The sequence below is a fragment of the Coregonus clupeaformis genome, chromosome 9 (genome assembly GCF_020615455.1).
Source record: "Coregonus clupeaformis isolate EN_2021a chromosome 9, ASM2061545v1, whole genome shotgun sequence".
Classification (NCBI taxonomy): domain Eukaryota; kingdom Metazoa; phylum Chordata; class Actinopteri; order Salmoniformes; family Salmonidae; genus Coregonus; species Coregonus clupeaformis.
This window is the reverse complement of record NC_059200.1, coordinates 32,864,652-32,882,636: the sequence shown is the minus strand read 5'-3', so window position 1 is coordinate 32,882,636 and position 17,985 is coordinate 32,864,652. Positions and strand designations below refer to the sequence as shown.

At 44.0% G+C, this 17,985-nt stretch overlaps 1 protein-coding gene across 1 annotated transcript in view; it reads right to left on the bottom strand.

Moving 5' to 3' along the window:
* Positions 1-17,985, bottom strand: part of LOC121573770 (roundabout homolog 1-like) — a 233,209-nt gene that overhangs the window by 119,060 nt on the left and 96,164 nt on the right. The window contains exon 4 of the mRNA XM_041886014.2: positions 9,873-10,199. Within this exon, the coding sequence (XP_041741948.2) occupies positions 9,873-10,199 (327 nt within the window). The remainder of the gene's footprint in view (positions 1-9,872; positions 10,200-17,985) is intronic.

Genomic DNA, 17,985 nt, shown 5'->3' with positions numbered 1-17,985 from the left:
TCAATTTGGAACATTTCAAGAACTTTGAAAGTTTTTTCAAGTGCAGACGCAAAAACCACCAAGCGCTATGATGAAACTGGCTCTCATGAGGACCGCCACAGGAATGGAAGACCCAGAGTTACCTTTGCTGCAGAGGATAAGTTCATTAGAGTTACCAGCCTCAGAAATTGCAGCCCAAATAAATGCTTCACAGAGTTCAAGTCACAGACATCAACTGTTCAGAGGGGACTGTGTGAATCACGCCTTCATGGTCGAATTGCTGCAAAGAAAGCACTACTAAAGGACATCAATAAGAAGAAGAGACCTGCTTGGGCCAAGAAACACGAGCAATGGACATTAGACCGGTGGAAATGTGTCCTTTGGTCTGGAGTCCAAATTGGAGATTTTTGGTTCCAACCGCCGTGTCTTTGTGAGACGTGGTGTGGGTGATCGGATGATCTCTGCATGTGTGGTTCCCACCGTAAAGCATGGAGGAGGAAGTGTTATGGTGTGGGGGGGGCTTTGCTGATGACACTGTGTGTGATTTATTTAGAATTCAAGGCACACTTAACCAGCATGGCTACCACAGCATTCTGCAGCGATACGCCATCCCATCTGGTTTGGGCTTAGTGGGACTATCATTTGTTTTTCAACAGGACAAACCTCCTGGTTGTCTAAGGGCTATTTTACCAAGAAGGAGAGTGATGGAGTGCTGTATCAGATGACCTGGCCGCGACAATCCCCCTACCTCAACTGAATTTAGATGGTTTGGGATGAGTCGGACCGCAGAGTGAAGGAAAAGCAGCCAACAAGCGCTCAGCATGTATGGGAACTCCTTCAAGACTGTTGGAAAATCTTTTCAGGTGAAGCTGGTTGAGAGAATGCCAAGAGTGTTCAAAGCTGTCATCAAGGCAAAGGGTCGCTATTTGAAGAATCTCAGATATAAAATATATTTTGATTTGTTTAACACTTTTTTGGTTACTACATGATTCCATTTGTGTTATTTCATAGTTTTGATGTCTTCACTATTATTCTACAATGTAGAAAATATTACAAATAAAGAAAAACCCTTGGATGAGTTGCTGTTCTAAAACTTTTGACCGGTAATGTATATACATCTTTATTATATATATATTTAAATTGTATATATAATTTCCTTTATTATTCAAAATTCTTATTATTTACATTTTTACATTTTAGTCATTTAGCAGACGCTCTTATCCAGAGCGACTTACAGTTAGTGAGTGCATACATTTTTCATACTGGCCCCCCCTGGGAAATGAACCCACAACCCTGGCGTTGCAAGCGCCATGCTCTACCAACTGAGCTACAGGTGACTGACAATGTCCCAATGCCCGTCACGTGATCAGGTCCTTCTCACATTAATCTCAGCTCTGAAGTAGGCTACAAGTGAAAACACAACTGCGTGCATCCTTCTTATCGGATTACGAGGCGAATATTGAAGATGTTAGAAGAATTGTCCACATTTACTTTTCATCAGCCAACAAGATGGGTAAGCCTAATGAACAGCAAAAGCACTAGCCTATGTCAATCTACTATCCCCATAGTACAAAAGTTGACCAACTCTATTGGTCTCTATTGGTCATTCTATGAGAGAAATAAATATTCCAAACATAGTCTGGGTCATTTGTGGGATGCGATAGATCCCAAATTATTTATTTTATTTTATTTTTATTTCACCTTTATTTAACCAGGTAAGCCAGTTGAGAACAAGTTCTCATTTACAACTGCGACCTGGCCAAGATAAAGCAAAGCAGTGCGATAAAAACAACAACACAGAGTTACATATGGGGTAAAAAAAAACATAAGGTCATAAAATACAACAGAATATATATATACAGTGTGTGCAAATGTAGCAAGTTATGGAGGTAAGGCAATAAATAGGCTATAGTGCAAAATAATTACAATTAGTATTAACACTGGAATGCTAGATGTGCAAGAGATTATGTGCAAATAGAGATACTGGGGTGCAAAAGAGCAAAATAAATAACAATATAGGGATGAGGTAGTTGGGTGGGCTAATTTCAGATGGGCTGTGTACATGTGCAGTGATCGGTAAGGTGCTCTGACAACTGATGCTTAAAGTTAGTGAGGGAGATAAGAGTCTCCAGCTTCAGAGATTTTTGCAATTCGTTCCAGTCATTGGAAGGAATGGCGGCCAAAGGAGGTGTTGGCTTTGGGAATGACCAGTGAGATATACCTGCTGGAGCGCAGACTACGGGTGGGTGCTGCTATGGTGACCAATGAGCTAAGATAAGGCGGGGATTTGCCTAGCAGTGATTTATAGATGGCCTGGAGCCAGTGGGTTTGACGACAAACATGTAGTGAGGACCAGCCAACAAGAGCGTACAGGTCACAGTGGTGGGTAGTGTATGGGGCTTTGGAGACAAAACGGATGGCACTGTGATAGGACTACATCCAATTTGCTGAGTAGAGTGTTGGAGGCTATTTTGTAAATGACATCGCCGAAGTCAAGGATCGGTAGGATAGTCAGTTTTACGAGGGCATGTTTGGCAGCATGAGTGAAGGAGGCTTTGTTGCGAAATAGGAAGCCGATTCTAGATTTAACTTTGGATTGGAGATTCTTAATGTGAGTCTGGAAGGAGAGTTTACAGTCTAACCAGACACCTAGGTATTTGTAGTTGTCCACATACTCTAGGTCAGACCCGTCGAGAGTGGTGATTCTAGTCGGGTGGGCGGGTGCCAGCAGTGTTCGATTGAAGAGCATGCATTTAGTTTTACTAGTGTTTAAGAGCAGTTGGAGGCTACTGAAGGAGTGTTGTATGGCATTGAAGCTCGTTTGGAGGTTTGTTAACACAGTGTCCAATGAAGGGCCAGATGTATACAAAATGGTGTCGTCTGCGTAGAGGTGGATCTGAGAGTCACCAGCAGCAAGAGCGACATCATTGATATACACAGAGAAAAGAGTCGGCCCAAGAATTGAACCCTGTGGCATCCCCATAGAGACTGCCATAGGTCCAGACAACAGGCCCTCCGATTTCACACATTGAACTCTATCTGAGAAGTAGTTGGTGAACCAGGCGAGGCAGTCATTTGAGAAACCAAGGCTATTTAGTCTGCCAATAAGAATGCGGTGGTTGACAGAGTCGAAAGCCTTGGCTAGGTCGATGAAGACGGCTGCACAGTACTGTCTATTATCGATCGCGGTTATAATATCGTTTAGGACCTTGAGCGTGGCTGAAGTGCACCCATGACCAGCTCGAAAACCGGATTGCATAGCGGAGAAGGTACGGTGGGATTCGAAATGGTTGGTGATCTGTTTGTTAACTTGGCTTTCAAATACTTTCGAAAGGCAGGGCAGGATGGATATAGGTCTGTAACAGTTTGGATCTAGAGTGTCACCCCCTTTGAAGAGGGGGATGACCGCGGCAGCTTTCCAATCTCTGGGGATCTCAGACGCTACGAAAGAGAGGTTGAACAGGCTAGTAATAGGGGTTGCGACAATTTCTGCGGCTAGTTTTAGAAAGAAAGGGTCCAGATTGTCTAGGGTCCAGAAAGGGTCCAGCGTCTCCTGAGTGGCGCAGTGGTCTAAAGCACTGCATCGCAGTGCTAACTGTGCCACTAGAGATCCTGGTTCAAATCCAGGCTCTGTCGCAGCCGGCCGCGACCGGGAGACTCATGGGCGGCGCACAATTGGCCCAGCGTCGTCCAGGGTAGGGGAGGGAATGGCCGGCAGGGATGTAGCTCAGTTGATAGAGCATGGCGTTTGCAACGCCAGGGTTGTGGGTTCGATTCCCATGGGGGGCCAGTATAAAAAATAAATAAAAAATGTATTCACTAACTGTAAATCGCTCTGGATAAGAGCGTCTGCTAAATGACTAAAATGTAAATGTAATGTAAATGTCTAGCCCAGCTGATTTGTAGGGGTCCAGATTTTGCAGCTCTTTCAGAACATCAGCTGTCTGAATTTGTGTGAAGGAGAAGCGGGGGGGGGCATGGGCAAGTTGCAGCGGAGGGTGCAGAGTTGGTGGCCGGGGTAGTGGTAGCCAGGTGGAAAGCATGGCCAGCCGTAGCAAAATTCTTGTTGAAATTCTCGATTATTGTTTATTGTTTATTAAATTAATACAACCACTCACATTTAAAAAAGCAATGAGGGTGATGCAACAGCTCAAAACATTTAGCTTGAAATTTGATAAACTATTAGGCTATGTATTCACATTATAGGCGCAGCAATGCGCACACGGCAGTAGGCTATAAGCGCAAATGTTCCAAAATGCAATCAATTAGCGGGAAAACACCATTCTCAAAAGTGACTGCAAATGTGATTATGCATGTATTGCTTTATTATATAGGTGCATATTTATGGTGAAAATGATCTTCACCAAACTTGAAACTCACGCACTGCCTATGTATGCCAGTTAGGCTCTACACCGGTTGTAAAGATAAATGTGCTTCATTTTAAGAAGTTATTTGGCCACTTTAGTTGTGATACAAACCTTATCAAAACATATAGGCCTATGGGCTAGGCTACATGAGGTGTGCGACTATGATTTGAAAAAGTCGCAAGGGATAATATATAATTCACAAGTGATAGGCTAATATTGTCATCCATCAGACTATTCTTAATGTAATCTTGTCTTTACATATATTAAATAATATATGTGTGAAAAAAGTTTTGATTTATAATGGACCATTATCATGCACCTGTCTCGGAACAGAGGCAGGGGAAAAAAATACATGTCATCTATGCACTTAAATAGCAAATGGAGGACGTTATACTCCTGTTGTAAAGCGAAGCAATGTGCTTAATATTAGGAAAGTTGAGAAACAAATATAGTAGGCCTAGCCTATAGAAAGCTGACGGGATCCTCTTTTTAATAGAGGCCATCCCAAAAAAATTATCACGCAATTGCATAGCCTATAGAAATGTTACTCAACATGAGCTCATGGGCTTTGATAAAGTGTTTGATTTTCGATAACATGTTCATTGATGTCAGAGTAATTAGAGGGACAATAGAGTGCTGAGTACCAGGCAGTTAGCAAGTTTGGTAGGCTACTAAGTCCATCAGCAGAATCAGAGCTTGGAGAAGCCTAGTTACCGTGACTAAACGGTCACTAGGAATTTGACTGCAGTCATGACTCGTGACCGCCGGTGTGATGGTAATACGGTCACCGTAACAGCCCTACTTGGGGAGTGATCACTGACTGACAGCCATATCACCGGATGTATTGGCCAGGAGAGAGGGAACACACACACACACACCTCGTAAGATAAAACAGCCAGGGGCCAGTCTGTCCTAACCTACAGGGGCTTTACAAAAATCTATCAGGGACCAGAGACTAGGATTGCAGTACTATTCAAAAAACACACACACTCACACACATAAATACCACCACATCAGGCGAACACATGTTGATTGTCTTACAGGCCTGTTAGCATGTCGGGGTCAAAAGCACCTCTGAACCCCCATGTTCTGCTGTTCTGTTCCACCACATATTGGTGACCCCTGGACCCCGGAATGACCCATGGACAACCCATGCGTCAGCGCGATCTCTTTGAGTTGAATCATTAGGACATAAGTCAATTTAGCCTCTACAAGCTGGCCCTCTGTCCTAGCTCAACTTTGAACCTCAACATCCCAAAATAAACTCCCTAGGTCAGGACAGAGAGAAGAAAGAAAGAAAGAAAGAAAGAAAGAAAGAAAGAAAGAAAGAAAGAAAGAAAGAAAGAAAGAAAGAAAGAAAGAAAGAAAGAAAGAAAGAAAGAAAGAAAGAAAGAAAGAAAGAAAGAAAGAAAGAAAGAAAGAAAGAAAGAAAGAAAGAAAGAAAGAAAGAAAGAAAGAAAGAAAGAAAGAAAGAAAGAGAAAGAAAGAAAGAAAAGTTTGGTGTTAGGCAGCACAGTAGATCTCCTTAGAGTGAGTCAGTTGAGTGGACATAGGAAGTACTGTAGCTGGGTGATAGATGGATACACAGTGTGACTGTGGCAGGGCCAGAGTGTGAGGTGAGGATATGCCCACTGTCGTTAATTCCTGTCACCAGGAAGTAGAGGAACACATTATCTCTGCTGTCCTCTGTTATCAGTGGTTCCCTCTCTTCCCTCTCTCCCTGTTGTCTTTCCTGCCTACTGCCAGAACCAGTGCTTTTGTCACCTCCACCACCCCTCCCCGTCCTTATAGAGTCACCAAGCATTGGTTGATGTGTATTTTGGGCATGCAGGCGGACAGAGTCCTCACTGGGGTACAATGGGGTGAAAGCGTGCCTAATGGGCAGCACCACAGGCTCACACTGGGCAGACTCAGCAGAAATACACTGGCACCTATTAGGTTCACAGGAAACCTAGAGCACTACTAGACACACAAACACACATAGACACATCTGTTATGGATGGTAGGTGGGTCGTATAGTAAAAGTTCACCAACCTTTTTTGAGTTAATTTGACTACAGGGATCTGAAGCAGACATGTGTGAATTGAAATTATACATTTGTTATGTCTCAAACACCGACTCAAGTGGTGGAAGACTGCGTGGTTATGGATATGAGGTGGTTCTGGGACAGCAAGGATGTGCTCAGTCAGCCCTGAGAGGCCCAGGACACATGCTGAGACACGTCATGTGAGCATAACTTAATTTACCTCACCCTGCTACTGAGTATACCCACTTCTGAGAAGAGTAGTCTTCACAACTGTACATAACAGATAAAATGGTAAGAAAGGGATGGGTGGAGGAATAATTAGAAGGAAGAGAGAGAGAGAGAGAGAGAGAGAGAGAGAGAGAGAGAGAGAGAGAGAGAGAGAGAGAGAGAGAGAGAGAGAGAGAGAGAGAGAGAGAGAGAGAGAGAGAGAGAGAGAGAGAGAGAGAGTGTTCTCCTGGGATCACTAGCCTTTTCCCTTGACTGTGAGAGGACCACACAGTAAGCAGAGAGCTGAATACATCAGGGGACTGACTGAAGAGAAGGAAGGTCAGCTTCTTGTAATAAAGTTAATGAAAGGCAAATAGTCTGGCAAGTAAACAAAGTATTTTCACTGGAACTTGGTAAAGGGTTAGAAGAGAGAGACAGAGAGTAGGGTGCAGGCTCTATTTAAGGCTTCAGGTTAGAGGTGGAGGCTAAGCTAGGGAGAATATGAGTGGGGAAGGGGGTGGGGGCAGGGGCCTAGGGCCCGGGGGGACAAAGGGAGAGCAGAGACCTAGAAGACAAGGGATACAGATAGCTAGAAGTAGGTCAGTGTATAAGGGAAGTTTGCATGCAACTACAACAGGTCACCTTACCGGTGCGGTCCGGTCGTATAAAGATTAATCAATTATGTGCGTAAATTTGTAATTGGATTCACTGATGTTTCCATTAAGCTCTGGTTGTGCTAAATTAGTTTTGATGAAAAACACATTCCTTCTACTAAACAGGAGGGCTGGGACATTAGACGTAGTGTGAATGTGAGTGAGTAGGAGTGTGGTTGTGTGTTGGGTAAGAGTGTTTATAAGCACCCGTGTGTGAGAGAGTTCATGATGCGTGTGAGAGAAACATATTCTGGTTAAATTAAACACCCAAGACAAAACAGAGAACCTTATCTGACATCCAGTTTCTTGTTTGTCTTCACGTGGCTGTGACACATTGACTGTATAATGTGTTTGTTCAGCTACACAAAAGAACATTGGTTCCTGGGTCATGTTAAGAATAAGAGGCAAAGTAGCCTGTAAGATAATTCTGAGAGAGTTTGTACAATTGGTCTGGCAGACTTACCACGAAACAAGCTGGTGCATTAACTAACTAAGTGTAAACAAGTCCTAAACTACACTGTCTGGAAACACTGAACAACAGCTAGACCAGGCCCCGTCCAAACACTGAACAACAGCTAGACCAGGCCCCGTTATTTCAATGTTCAAAATGGAGTTGGTAATAAGCCCGTTTCAGTGATAGCAAAGGGCGGGACAAATACAGAGGATCAAACTGGATAGAAAATCCTTTTATAGCCCCAAAACTGCTAGATAGACCATATTTCACATTTGCTATGGACAGAAGATAGACTACATGACCAAAAGTATGTGGACACCTGCTTGTCGAACATCTCATTCCAAAATCATGGGCATTAATATGGAGTTGGTCCCCCCTTTGCTGCTATAACAGCCTCCACTCTTCTGGGGAGGCTTTCCACTAGATTTTGGAACATTGCTGCGGGGACTTGCTTCCATTTAGCCACAAGAGCATTAGTGAGGTCGGGCACTGATGTTGGGCGATTAGGCCTGGCTCGCAGTCAGCTTCCAATTCATCCCAAAGGTTTTCAATGGGGTTGAGGTCAGGGCTCTGTGCACTCCAGTCAAGTTCTTCCACACCAATCTCGACAAACCATTTCTGTATGGATCTCGCTTTGTGCATGGGGGCGTTGTCATGCTGAAACAGGAAAGGGCCTTCCCCAAACTGTTGCCACAAAGTTGGAAGCACAGAATCGTCTAGAGTGTCATTGTATGCTGTAGCGTTAAGATTTCCCTTCACTGGAACTAAGGGGCCTAGCCCGAACCATGAAAAACAGCCCCAGACCATTATTCCTCCTCCACCAAACTTTACAGTTGGTACTATGCATTGGGCAAGGTAGCGTTCTCCTGGCATCCGCCAAACCCAGATTTGTCCGTCGGACTACCAGATTGTGAAGTGTGATTCATCACTCCAGAGAACGCGTTTTCACTGCTCCAGAGTCCAATGGTGGTGAACTTTACACCACTCCAGTCGACACTTGGCATTGTGCATGGTAATCTTAGGCTTGTGTGCGGCTGCTCGTCCATGGAAACCCATTTCACGAAGCTCCCGACGAACAGTTCTTGTGCTGACGTTGCTTCCAGAGGCAGTTTGGAACTAGGTAGTGAGTGTTGCAACCGAGTACAGACGATTTTTACGAGCTATGCGCTTCAGCACTCGGCAGTCCCATTCTGTGAGCTTGTGTGGCCTACCACTTCGCGGCTGAACCACTGTTGCTCCTAGATATGTCCACTTCACAAAACAGCACTTACAGTTGACCGGGGCAGCTCCAGCAGGGCAGAAACAGGGCAGAAATTTGTCGAACTGACTTGTTGGAAAGGTGGGCTCTTCAGGATGGCCATTCTACTGCCAATGTTTGTCTATGGAGATTGCATGGTGGTGTGCTCGATTTTATACACCTGTCAGCAACGGGTGTGGCTGAAATAGCCGAATCCACTAATTTGAAGGGTGTCCACATATTTTTGTATATATACACAACAGTGCAAGCTAGCATTTGACCTTGGTTGACCATGCACTGGGGGGTTAGAAAATAAACGATGATCAAAATAATAAACAGGCTGCCATGCTCTGCAGATAGTTCCACATTTCCAGTAAGGGGCCAGTCGAGTTATTAGCATCATTGAGCTGACTTCAGGTAAACTGTATGCAGGCTCAGACGCAGCCTTGTAAAAACCTTGGCATTTAAAGCTCAGTCTCTATATTATCTGTCTATTATCTGTCTGGCAGGGCTGTAGTCGTCTTAGATGCTCTTCAAAAGCTGAGCTAGAGAGAGAGAGCGAGAGCAGGGCCAGACTTGTCATCACCATGAGACCATGACTTCACAGTCTATTCTGGTCCATGGCTCTTGACTGGGCTGGTTTGGTGCTGTGGTTGGTGACCTTGGATATTCTCCTTTTAGTGATCGTCCCAACCGGGCAGGCACCACAGCACTGCTCAGACATCTAATGAATGACTGCTTTCTGTAATTATTAAGAACACTGACCACCGTGTAATAAAGAAGTGATATCCATCATTTACATGTACATGTTCCATGCACATTCTTTGAAATAAAGCAAATAGATGTCTTCAGAATGCCCACTTAGTCTCTTGAGACTAAGGTCATACACCAGCCCAGCTCCCAGGCGGTTTTAACCCACCACCACCCAGAGAGAGAGAGCATTACTTACTGGCTACTTCCAGCGAGGCGTTGTGGCTGACGGCCTGGCCCAGGTAGTTACGGGCCACACACACGTAGCTGCCGTCATCTGGCTTGCTGCGTCGGCCGTGGACGATGCGCAGGAAGAAGAGGGAGCCGCTGGGCAGCAGCATGCGGTGGGAACGGGGGTTGTCCCGGTCTGTCTCCACCCGCTCCCCGTCCTTGTACCACTCCACCGTGGGGGCGGGACGCCCCTCCGCCTTGCAGTTGAGGGTGGCCGGCTCCCCCTTGGACACGATGAGGTCAGAGGGGTGCTCCACGATCCGAGGAGGGGAGTCATCCTGACGCAGACGAGATCCTGAGAAGATAGGATATATTACATGAGATTTACATTGCATGTATGTTGAAGCCTTCCCTGACCGGATTTACCCAGTGCAGAGAAATGTAAAAGTGTTACTGAAATATTGCAAGAGAATAATATCCAAACATCACTCTGTCACATGAATGCATTCCTCACCCTCATCCACCCTGAGCCTTAACTACAGCCTATAGGGCTGGGTCTACCCCTCCCCTTTTACACACACAATACTGTAGCCCTCTGAGGAAGCATGCATCAGAAAGAGTAGCTTATTAGTCTGGGGAAATAGAAACTATGTGGAGACCATATTAATCATACACACACAGACACACACATTAACAAATCACCAACTGAGATAAAGGGATTTACCTCACAAACTCACTCACTCATTCACTCAAACACACACACACAATCTCTCTCACACACAACATACCCATACTAGCTATAAATCTCTCTAATGACTATGCATGTATGCATAAATAGCCCGGGAAGCCATACTGAGTCTGTGATGCACACATCCAGCAGTACAGTACATATCAGTCTCAGCAGTTGTTCACTTCAGCAGCAGCACAGTAATTAGACATTGCAATATCGAGCTGTGCTGGTGGTTGTACCAATTGTAATCCTGTCTGACATTCTAATTAACACACATTGTCATATGGCAGACACAATGTTTCTCTATTGTTAAAGGGCCCAGAGCCCCAGGAGGCAATACATAGCAGTAAGCACAGTTGACAAACAAAGGCCTTATTTTGGCATATCTTTGTAAACACTTCTTCCCTTCAACCTCAACTGCCAAAAACAAAATGATATTTATAGCTGTGAGAGTATGATGTGAGCATTTTTCTAAATCTATATGTTCTGTGCTATAATCTGATTATAAGGGGGGAAATGCTAATGCTATTAATCTTCAATATGGACGCTTTATGATATTTACCAAGGCTCTCGCTCTCTCTGTTGATAAGCATAAAGCTCAGAGACAGGGAGAGATAGAAGAGAGAGCGAGGTTTACTTTGAAACTTCTACAACCCGATGAAGGAATTCAGGGCTATTCACTCCTGTGAAGCGCTGAGGCGGCCGGGTCTAGCTGTTAATCAACTTCTATTTGATAGAAGTCTTTGATCCTGCTGTCGGCACAGTAACGCTCTCTGAGAGGGAGAAGAAGAGAAAGATGCTATGTCCAGTGTATGTTTTATTAAACAAGGCTTTGAAGTGTTCCCATGTTCTGCCATGGTGTTCAGCACCTCCTTAATAAATTATTTGTAAAAGAAAGTATATCTATCAGGCAGCAGGCAGGGGCTATTTCTTTAAGGAATTACACATCAACATTCTGCTGGGTAAGTGGTGCAAAGCTGCAAAGGATGGCATATTTGGAGCTGGGCAGCGGGCAGGCAGGCAGGCAGTGGGCAGGCAGGCAGCCTACCGAATGAAGGGGTAAAGCCCCCTCTTTGCTCTCTCAGAATATTAATTATGACAGTGGAGTGGGAGCATGTGTGTGTGTGTGTGTGTGGGGGGGGCATACATGCGTGCGTGCACATTGTAGATAATTCAAATGGGTGTAAGCCAAAACACCTGGTCTTAATCTTGAGTAATTATTTTCTCCAGATGAAGAGTGTTTCTTTTTCTTTTCTTCTTTTTTTTTGGGGGGGGTTTAATATTGCAGATAGATTGTAACTTCCATCAATGTAATTGTCTGCATCACTTCCAATCCCCCATATGTTGTTTTTTTCTCGCAAATATATATATATACATATACATACACCCCTTCCCTAATTGGAGTAAACTAGTGAACAACAACGCTTAGGCCTCTACTTCCAGCTTATACATACTACATACATTTTATGGACACAGTCAATTTTACAATAATTCTATTTTGTTTGTTTTGACTCCTGAACTTCCTCTACCCTCAACCTTTCCGATCATTTTCATGATGTCCATCCGGTTTGCTTCTATATGCCATATCTTTATAACTGTGCTCTTTCACAAAAGTTCTGAACCCTTCTATTCTCATTGTTTCTACAGATTGTAAATTGAAAATAAACTTTTTTGCTAAAAGTATTATTATATTATTGATCGATTGACTATGACTTTTCAGATCACTCAGATAAAGAGTGTTGACATCTGCAACTGCATCTTTGTGTGTTTGTGAGTAGAGCCTCTCCTTGTCATTACAGAAACCCTGGAGTCATTACAGAAACCCTGGAGATATGGGCCAATACCTCCATCTATACAAACACTAATAATCACACAGTCTCCTCCTACTCTGTTTACCTGTCACTCATTCCACAGTGTCCTGGCCTCCTGAGTCCCTCCCTCCCTCAGGGGATATGAGACAAAGGCTCCTTAATGAGCTCAATGTTACTGCCTCCCTCCATCCATCCCTCCATCCTTCTATCATTCCGTTCCACCATCTCTCAAGATTTAACTCATCTTCTTCCCTGTTATGACTAACAAAGGACATTTTTACAGGTTTTACTGTAGCTACCCTTACTATTTGAACAGATCCACTTTGGCATAACTGCTTAACTATGCTTGTCTGTGTGTGATACTCTGAGAGAGAGAGAGAGAGAGAGAGAGAGAGAGAGAGAGAGAGAGAGAGAGAGAGAGAGAGAGAGAGAGAGAGAGAGAGAGAGAGAGAGAGAGAGAGAGAGAGAGAGAGAGAGAGAGAGAGAGAGAGAGAGAGAGAGGGAGAGAGAGAGAGAGAAACCCAACCAAATCATGAGAAAACAAAAAGATAATTACTTTCCACATTGGAAATAATTTATTTAAAAAACAGAGCAGACTAGAATGCTATTTGGCCCTAAAAATAGAGTACACAGTGGCAGAATACCTGACCACCGTGACTGACCCAAAATTAAGGAAATCTTTCACTATGTACAGATTCAGTGAGTATAGCCTTGCTATTGAGAAAGGTCGCCGAAGGCAGACCTGGCTCTCAAGAGAAGACAGGCTATGTGCACACTGCCCACAAAATGTGGTGAAAACTGAGCAGCACTTCCTAACTTCCTGCCAAATGTATGACTATATTAGAGACACATATTTCCCTCAGATTACACAGACCCACAAAAAAATTGAAAACAAATCGCATTTTGAAAAACTCCCATATCTATTGGGTGAAATACCACAGTGTGCAATCACATCAGCAAGATTTGTGACCTGTTGCCACAAGAAAAGGGCAACCAGTGAAGAGAGAGAGAGAGAGAGAGAGAGAGAGAGAGAGAGAGAGAGAGAGAGAGAGAGAGAGAGAGAGAGAGAGAGAGAGAGAGAGAGAGAGAGAGAGAGAGAGAGAGAGAGAGAGAGAGAGAGAGAGAGAGAGAGAAGGAGGACGGGTAATATTGTCCAGTAACTGCAGCCATTTGTGGGTGGTATATTACCTGTTTTACTGCCTGTTGGGAACATGAGGATATGATTTGGCTGCTCTTTCGTGTGGCTGAGAGCACAGTGGTTCACAGTGCTGACTTACAGGGCCTGAAGTAGGCCTGACTGGGGAGTTAATGTTTTATAATGCTTTAATGGGGAGATGATGCAGTAGAGCAGATACAGAGCCCCAACTCACAGACCTACACTAGAGAAGCTGCAACACATACAAGTTGAATGCACCAATTTTTATGTCGCTCTGGATAAGAGCTTCTGCTAAATCACGTACATGTAAATTACTGTACTGTAGCACAGAGACTGTGGGGGGAGGAGCATTAACATTTACATTTAAGTCATTTAGCAGACACTCTTATTCAGAGCAACTTTATTTAAAAAAAGGGGTCACAGTGCTGCCCTCCTACTGATTCCTTAAAACCACAAAGAGTCAGCCACATAAATACCTCACACATTGTATGTCTGTTGGATGTGTGTGCTCTTTGTCTTCCTCTGGCATTTACTATGTATTTGCTATGACTTCAGTGCAGTAGGTATGGAATTCCACTGGCTCAACAGAATTCTAGACACAGACCTTGATGGCAAGATGCTGCTGGGAATGTCACTGAAAGAGGGCACTCAATTGACAAACTGCTGCTTCCAGTCAGCCTCACCCTGAATCACAGGCACATACGCACGCACACACACACAGGACCATTGCACCCCACATCCCCCATTAGGTTGCAGGTAGAGGGAAACAAGAGGCTGATCTATGGGAAGATCGATAACCTCTATACTCTCCATTTCATCAGCAAAGCCTTTGGGAAGTGAGAAGGGACAGATGGCCAAGTGGTACAATACTCCTGAATTTCCTTTTTCCAGTAGGGCTCATTACTCTGTCCCATGGATAACACTGAAAACCCACCAGGACAGATAACCTAGAAAGATTGCCTTGTCTTCCTGAGAACAATGATCTAATTAAGTCTCGCTATAATGAAACAATACAAAACATAATTATGGGGTGTTTACTAAGGCAGGTGAGAGGGCTCAGTCAAGCATTTCAAATGAATGCACACAAACACATCCACACACAAACAACTCCATGGTGAAAAAGACAGCAAACCACCAACCTAGCCGCAGGGCAAAATCATACATCTTTAATTTGAATTACAATAAACACACCATGCAGACATATGTAAGTCGCTCTGGATAAGAGCGTCTGCTAAATGACGAAAATGTAAATGTAAATATTCAGAAGGGTAATAAATGGAGTGGAGAACGGCCGCCAGTTTACCCAGTTCCCTGTTCTCTGCACGCTTGCTGTTTTGCTTGTTTTAATTATGTTGGGTTTGTGCCTGAGGGGTGGAGAAGCTCCCTGAGCTGGCTGGTGTTACTGGGCTGGGGTATTGCCCCGCCACAGATGGGCTTCAGGAAGACCAGGCCTTATCTGCAAAGAGCCAGCCGCAAGCCAGCACGCAATCACACACACACACATACACACACACACATACAAATGCACGCACATACCAAAATGCATGCAAACACACAGACCAAAACACACACACACATACACACTGCATGCACACTCACCTTGTGAACACACACACACACTCCAACGGTCATTTGTAAACACATACACTTCCTTCTTATGTCTGTCAATCATCCCTGTGGCTGTTCTGCTGTAGTGATGAGAATCAGCTTTGGTGTGGAGGGGAGGATGAGGGGAGGACGAGGGCAATACGAGGGAGGATGGGAGGTGAGAGTGAAGGAGGGTGGATGGGAGAGGTGAATCTCTTCTGTCTTTTCAGAACTGCCCTGGGTTCTCTTTCCGGGAAGAGACAAAGAGAGTGTGAGACCAAGCAAGATACCATAGTATTGTATGCCCACTGACAGGGAAGAAGAACTGATATCCAACACACCTTGATAAGCATAGTTCCACCCAGGTACTGTATGAATGCATACAAATGAATGAATGAAACCAGAACAGACATCAACATCTTTATTAAAACATCAAAGACTATGCAGTGATTGTCTAAGCATATGTTGAGTATTACATTGCTGAGATCAAGTGTGGTTTCATGACTCTTTTGGTGGTCCTGAATCACAAGTATATCCTTTACGTTCCTGTGTCTCAGTTTGCCAAACAGAGTGCGATGCCATGAGCGGGGTGATGCAAACACACCACTTAAAGAGATGAGATATCAACCGCAAATCAAAGCACTGCACTGGGGATTACACTGGCTGCAATCTCTCAATGTATAGTAACCACTCTACAGGTAGGAAACCACATTATCACACACACACAGACAGGAAATGAGTCGTAAAAACTGATCTGGAGATAAAGCAGTTCCACAAGCAGCAGTGTGAAGAGGTGTAGCGTTGGGTTACAGTTTCTGGCTCAGCTTCACACACACACCAGGCCCTCTAAAAGCACTCCTTAAACAATGTGAATAATTGTCTACTTGCTGGTTCCCCAAACACCCAGGTACTTGAGTTCTGGTTGGTGACATTGACAGTGTAGAATGCTTTGGCCCCTATGTCACCCCCTGGTATCGGTGATGCCGTATATGACATCACCGCATCAAGTGGAGAGTCCTGGACAATCAGAACTGACGTAGTGGGTAAAGTAAATCTGCGCCTGGGGTGCGCATGGGATTACCTATGTATGAGTCTGTCCGGTGGGTTCATACTGTGGTAAATGGAAGAGTAATCTAATCTGTGCATCCTCCCCTCTCATCCCTTTGGCCAAATGGCATAGACAGGAATAGGGGGGAAATTGATTCTTGAAAACAGATTACAATGAACCTCAAGGGTCTTCACACTATCTATCATAACAGTGGACATACACAAGACAACACACATAGCACTCTGCACTCTGCACTCACAAGAAACATACAGGTAACTGCCAAAATAAAGGAAACACTAACATAAAGTGTCTTAAGGGTATTGGGCCACCACGAGCCGCCATAACAGCTTCAATGCACCTTGGCATATATTCTACAAGTGTCTGGAACTCTATTGGTGGGATGTGACACCATTCTTTTGTGAGAAATTCCATAATTGGTGTTTTGCTGATGGAGGTGTAAAACACTGTCTCAGGCGCCGCTCCAGAATCTCCCATAAGTGTACAATTGGGTTGAGATCTGGTGACTGAGACACACACACACCCTTTAAACCCCTTGTGCTCCTTTCCTTCTATCCATGGTATCCAAAATAATGGGCAACTGGGCATTTTTATACATGACCCTAAGCATGATGGGAATGATGGGATGTCAATTGCTTAATTAACTCAGGAACCACACCTGTGTGGAAGCACCAAGGGAGAACGATTGCCCCCTCTCATTGAAGCCACAGAAGTTCAAGGCCAACCACGGTACCGCAGGCATTGTTAACAGAAAACAGAATTCCCATTACAATGAATGGAGAAATTGGAAACGTTGTGGTCAAACTTAATGTAAAGAAAAATATGTTTAAAAGACAATCATGGTACCAATAATTGCTTCTAATATACCAGATGTATGGCCTTGTAACACAGAAGAAGTTATAAGGATAATTCAGCTGCTAATGGCAGCCTGCAGTACCCCAGTTGGCTTTCAATTTGAGTTACTCAATGAGAGGGGGCAGCACTGAGCTAGCCTGTAACATCACTTCCTGGAGTAGCTCAAACTGCGCATGTTATGTCTCCATGAGATGCCATCTAAACCGACTTCATTTGGCTTTAATGCGCTATTGAGTCTTCACATAGGAATGAATGGTGTCACGTGATTGATGGCTTTGTCCATTCATATATACCAGGGATTATCAACTAGATTCAGGCTAGGTTTTTTCTTAAGTGGATGGTCAGGGGCCCGGAACATAATTACAAATAATTTGTAGACTGCGAATTGGCCGCAAGATGCCCAAACAGATATAATACTTGACTAAAACATAATATCAAACCTTGCAAAACATAATCATTTAAACCTTGCTTACATTTGTATTCAGTGCATTCTGAAATATTCAGACCCCTTCACTTTTTGCAGTTTTTTATTTTATTTTTGCAAATGTATTAAAAATAAGAAACAGAAATGCCTTATTTACATAAGTATTCAGACCCTTTGCTATGAGACTCGAAATTGAGCTCAGGTTCATCCTTTTTCCATTGATCATCCTTCAGATGTTTCTACAACTTGATTGGAGTCCCACCTGTGGTAAATTCTATTGATTGGACATGATTTGGAAAGGCACACACCTGTCTATATAAGGTCCCACAGTTGACAATGCATGTCAGAGCAAAAACCAAGCCATGAGGTCGAAGGAATTTTTCGTAGCGCTCCAAGACAGGATTGTGTCGAGGCACAGATCTGCGGAAGGGTACCAAAAAATGCATTATTGAAGGTCCCCAAGAACACAGTGGCCTCCATCATTCTTAAATGGAAGAAGTTTGGAACCACCA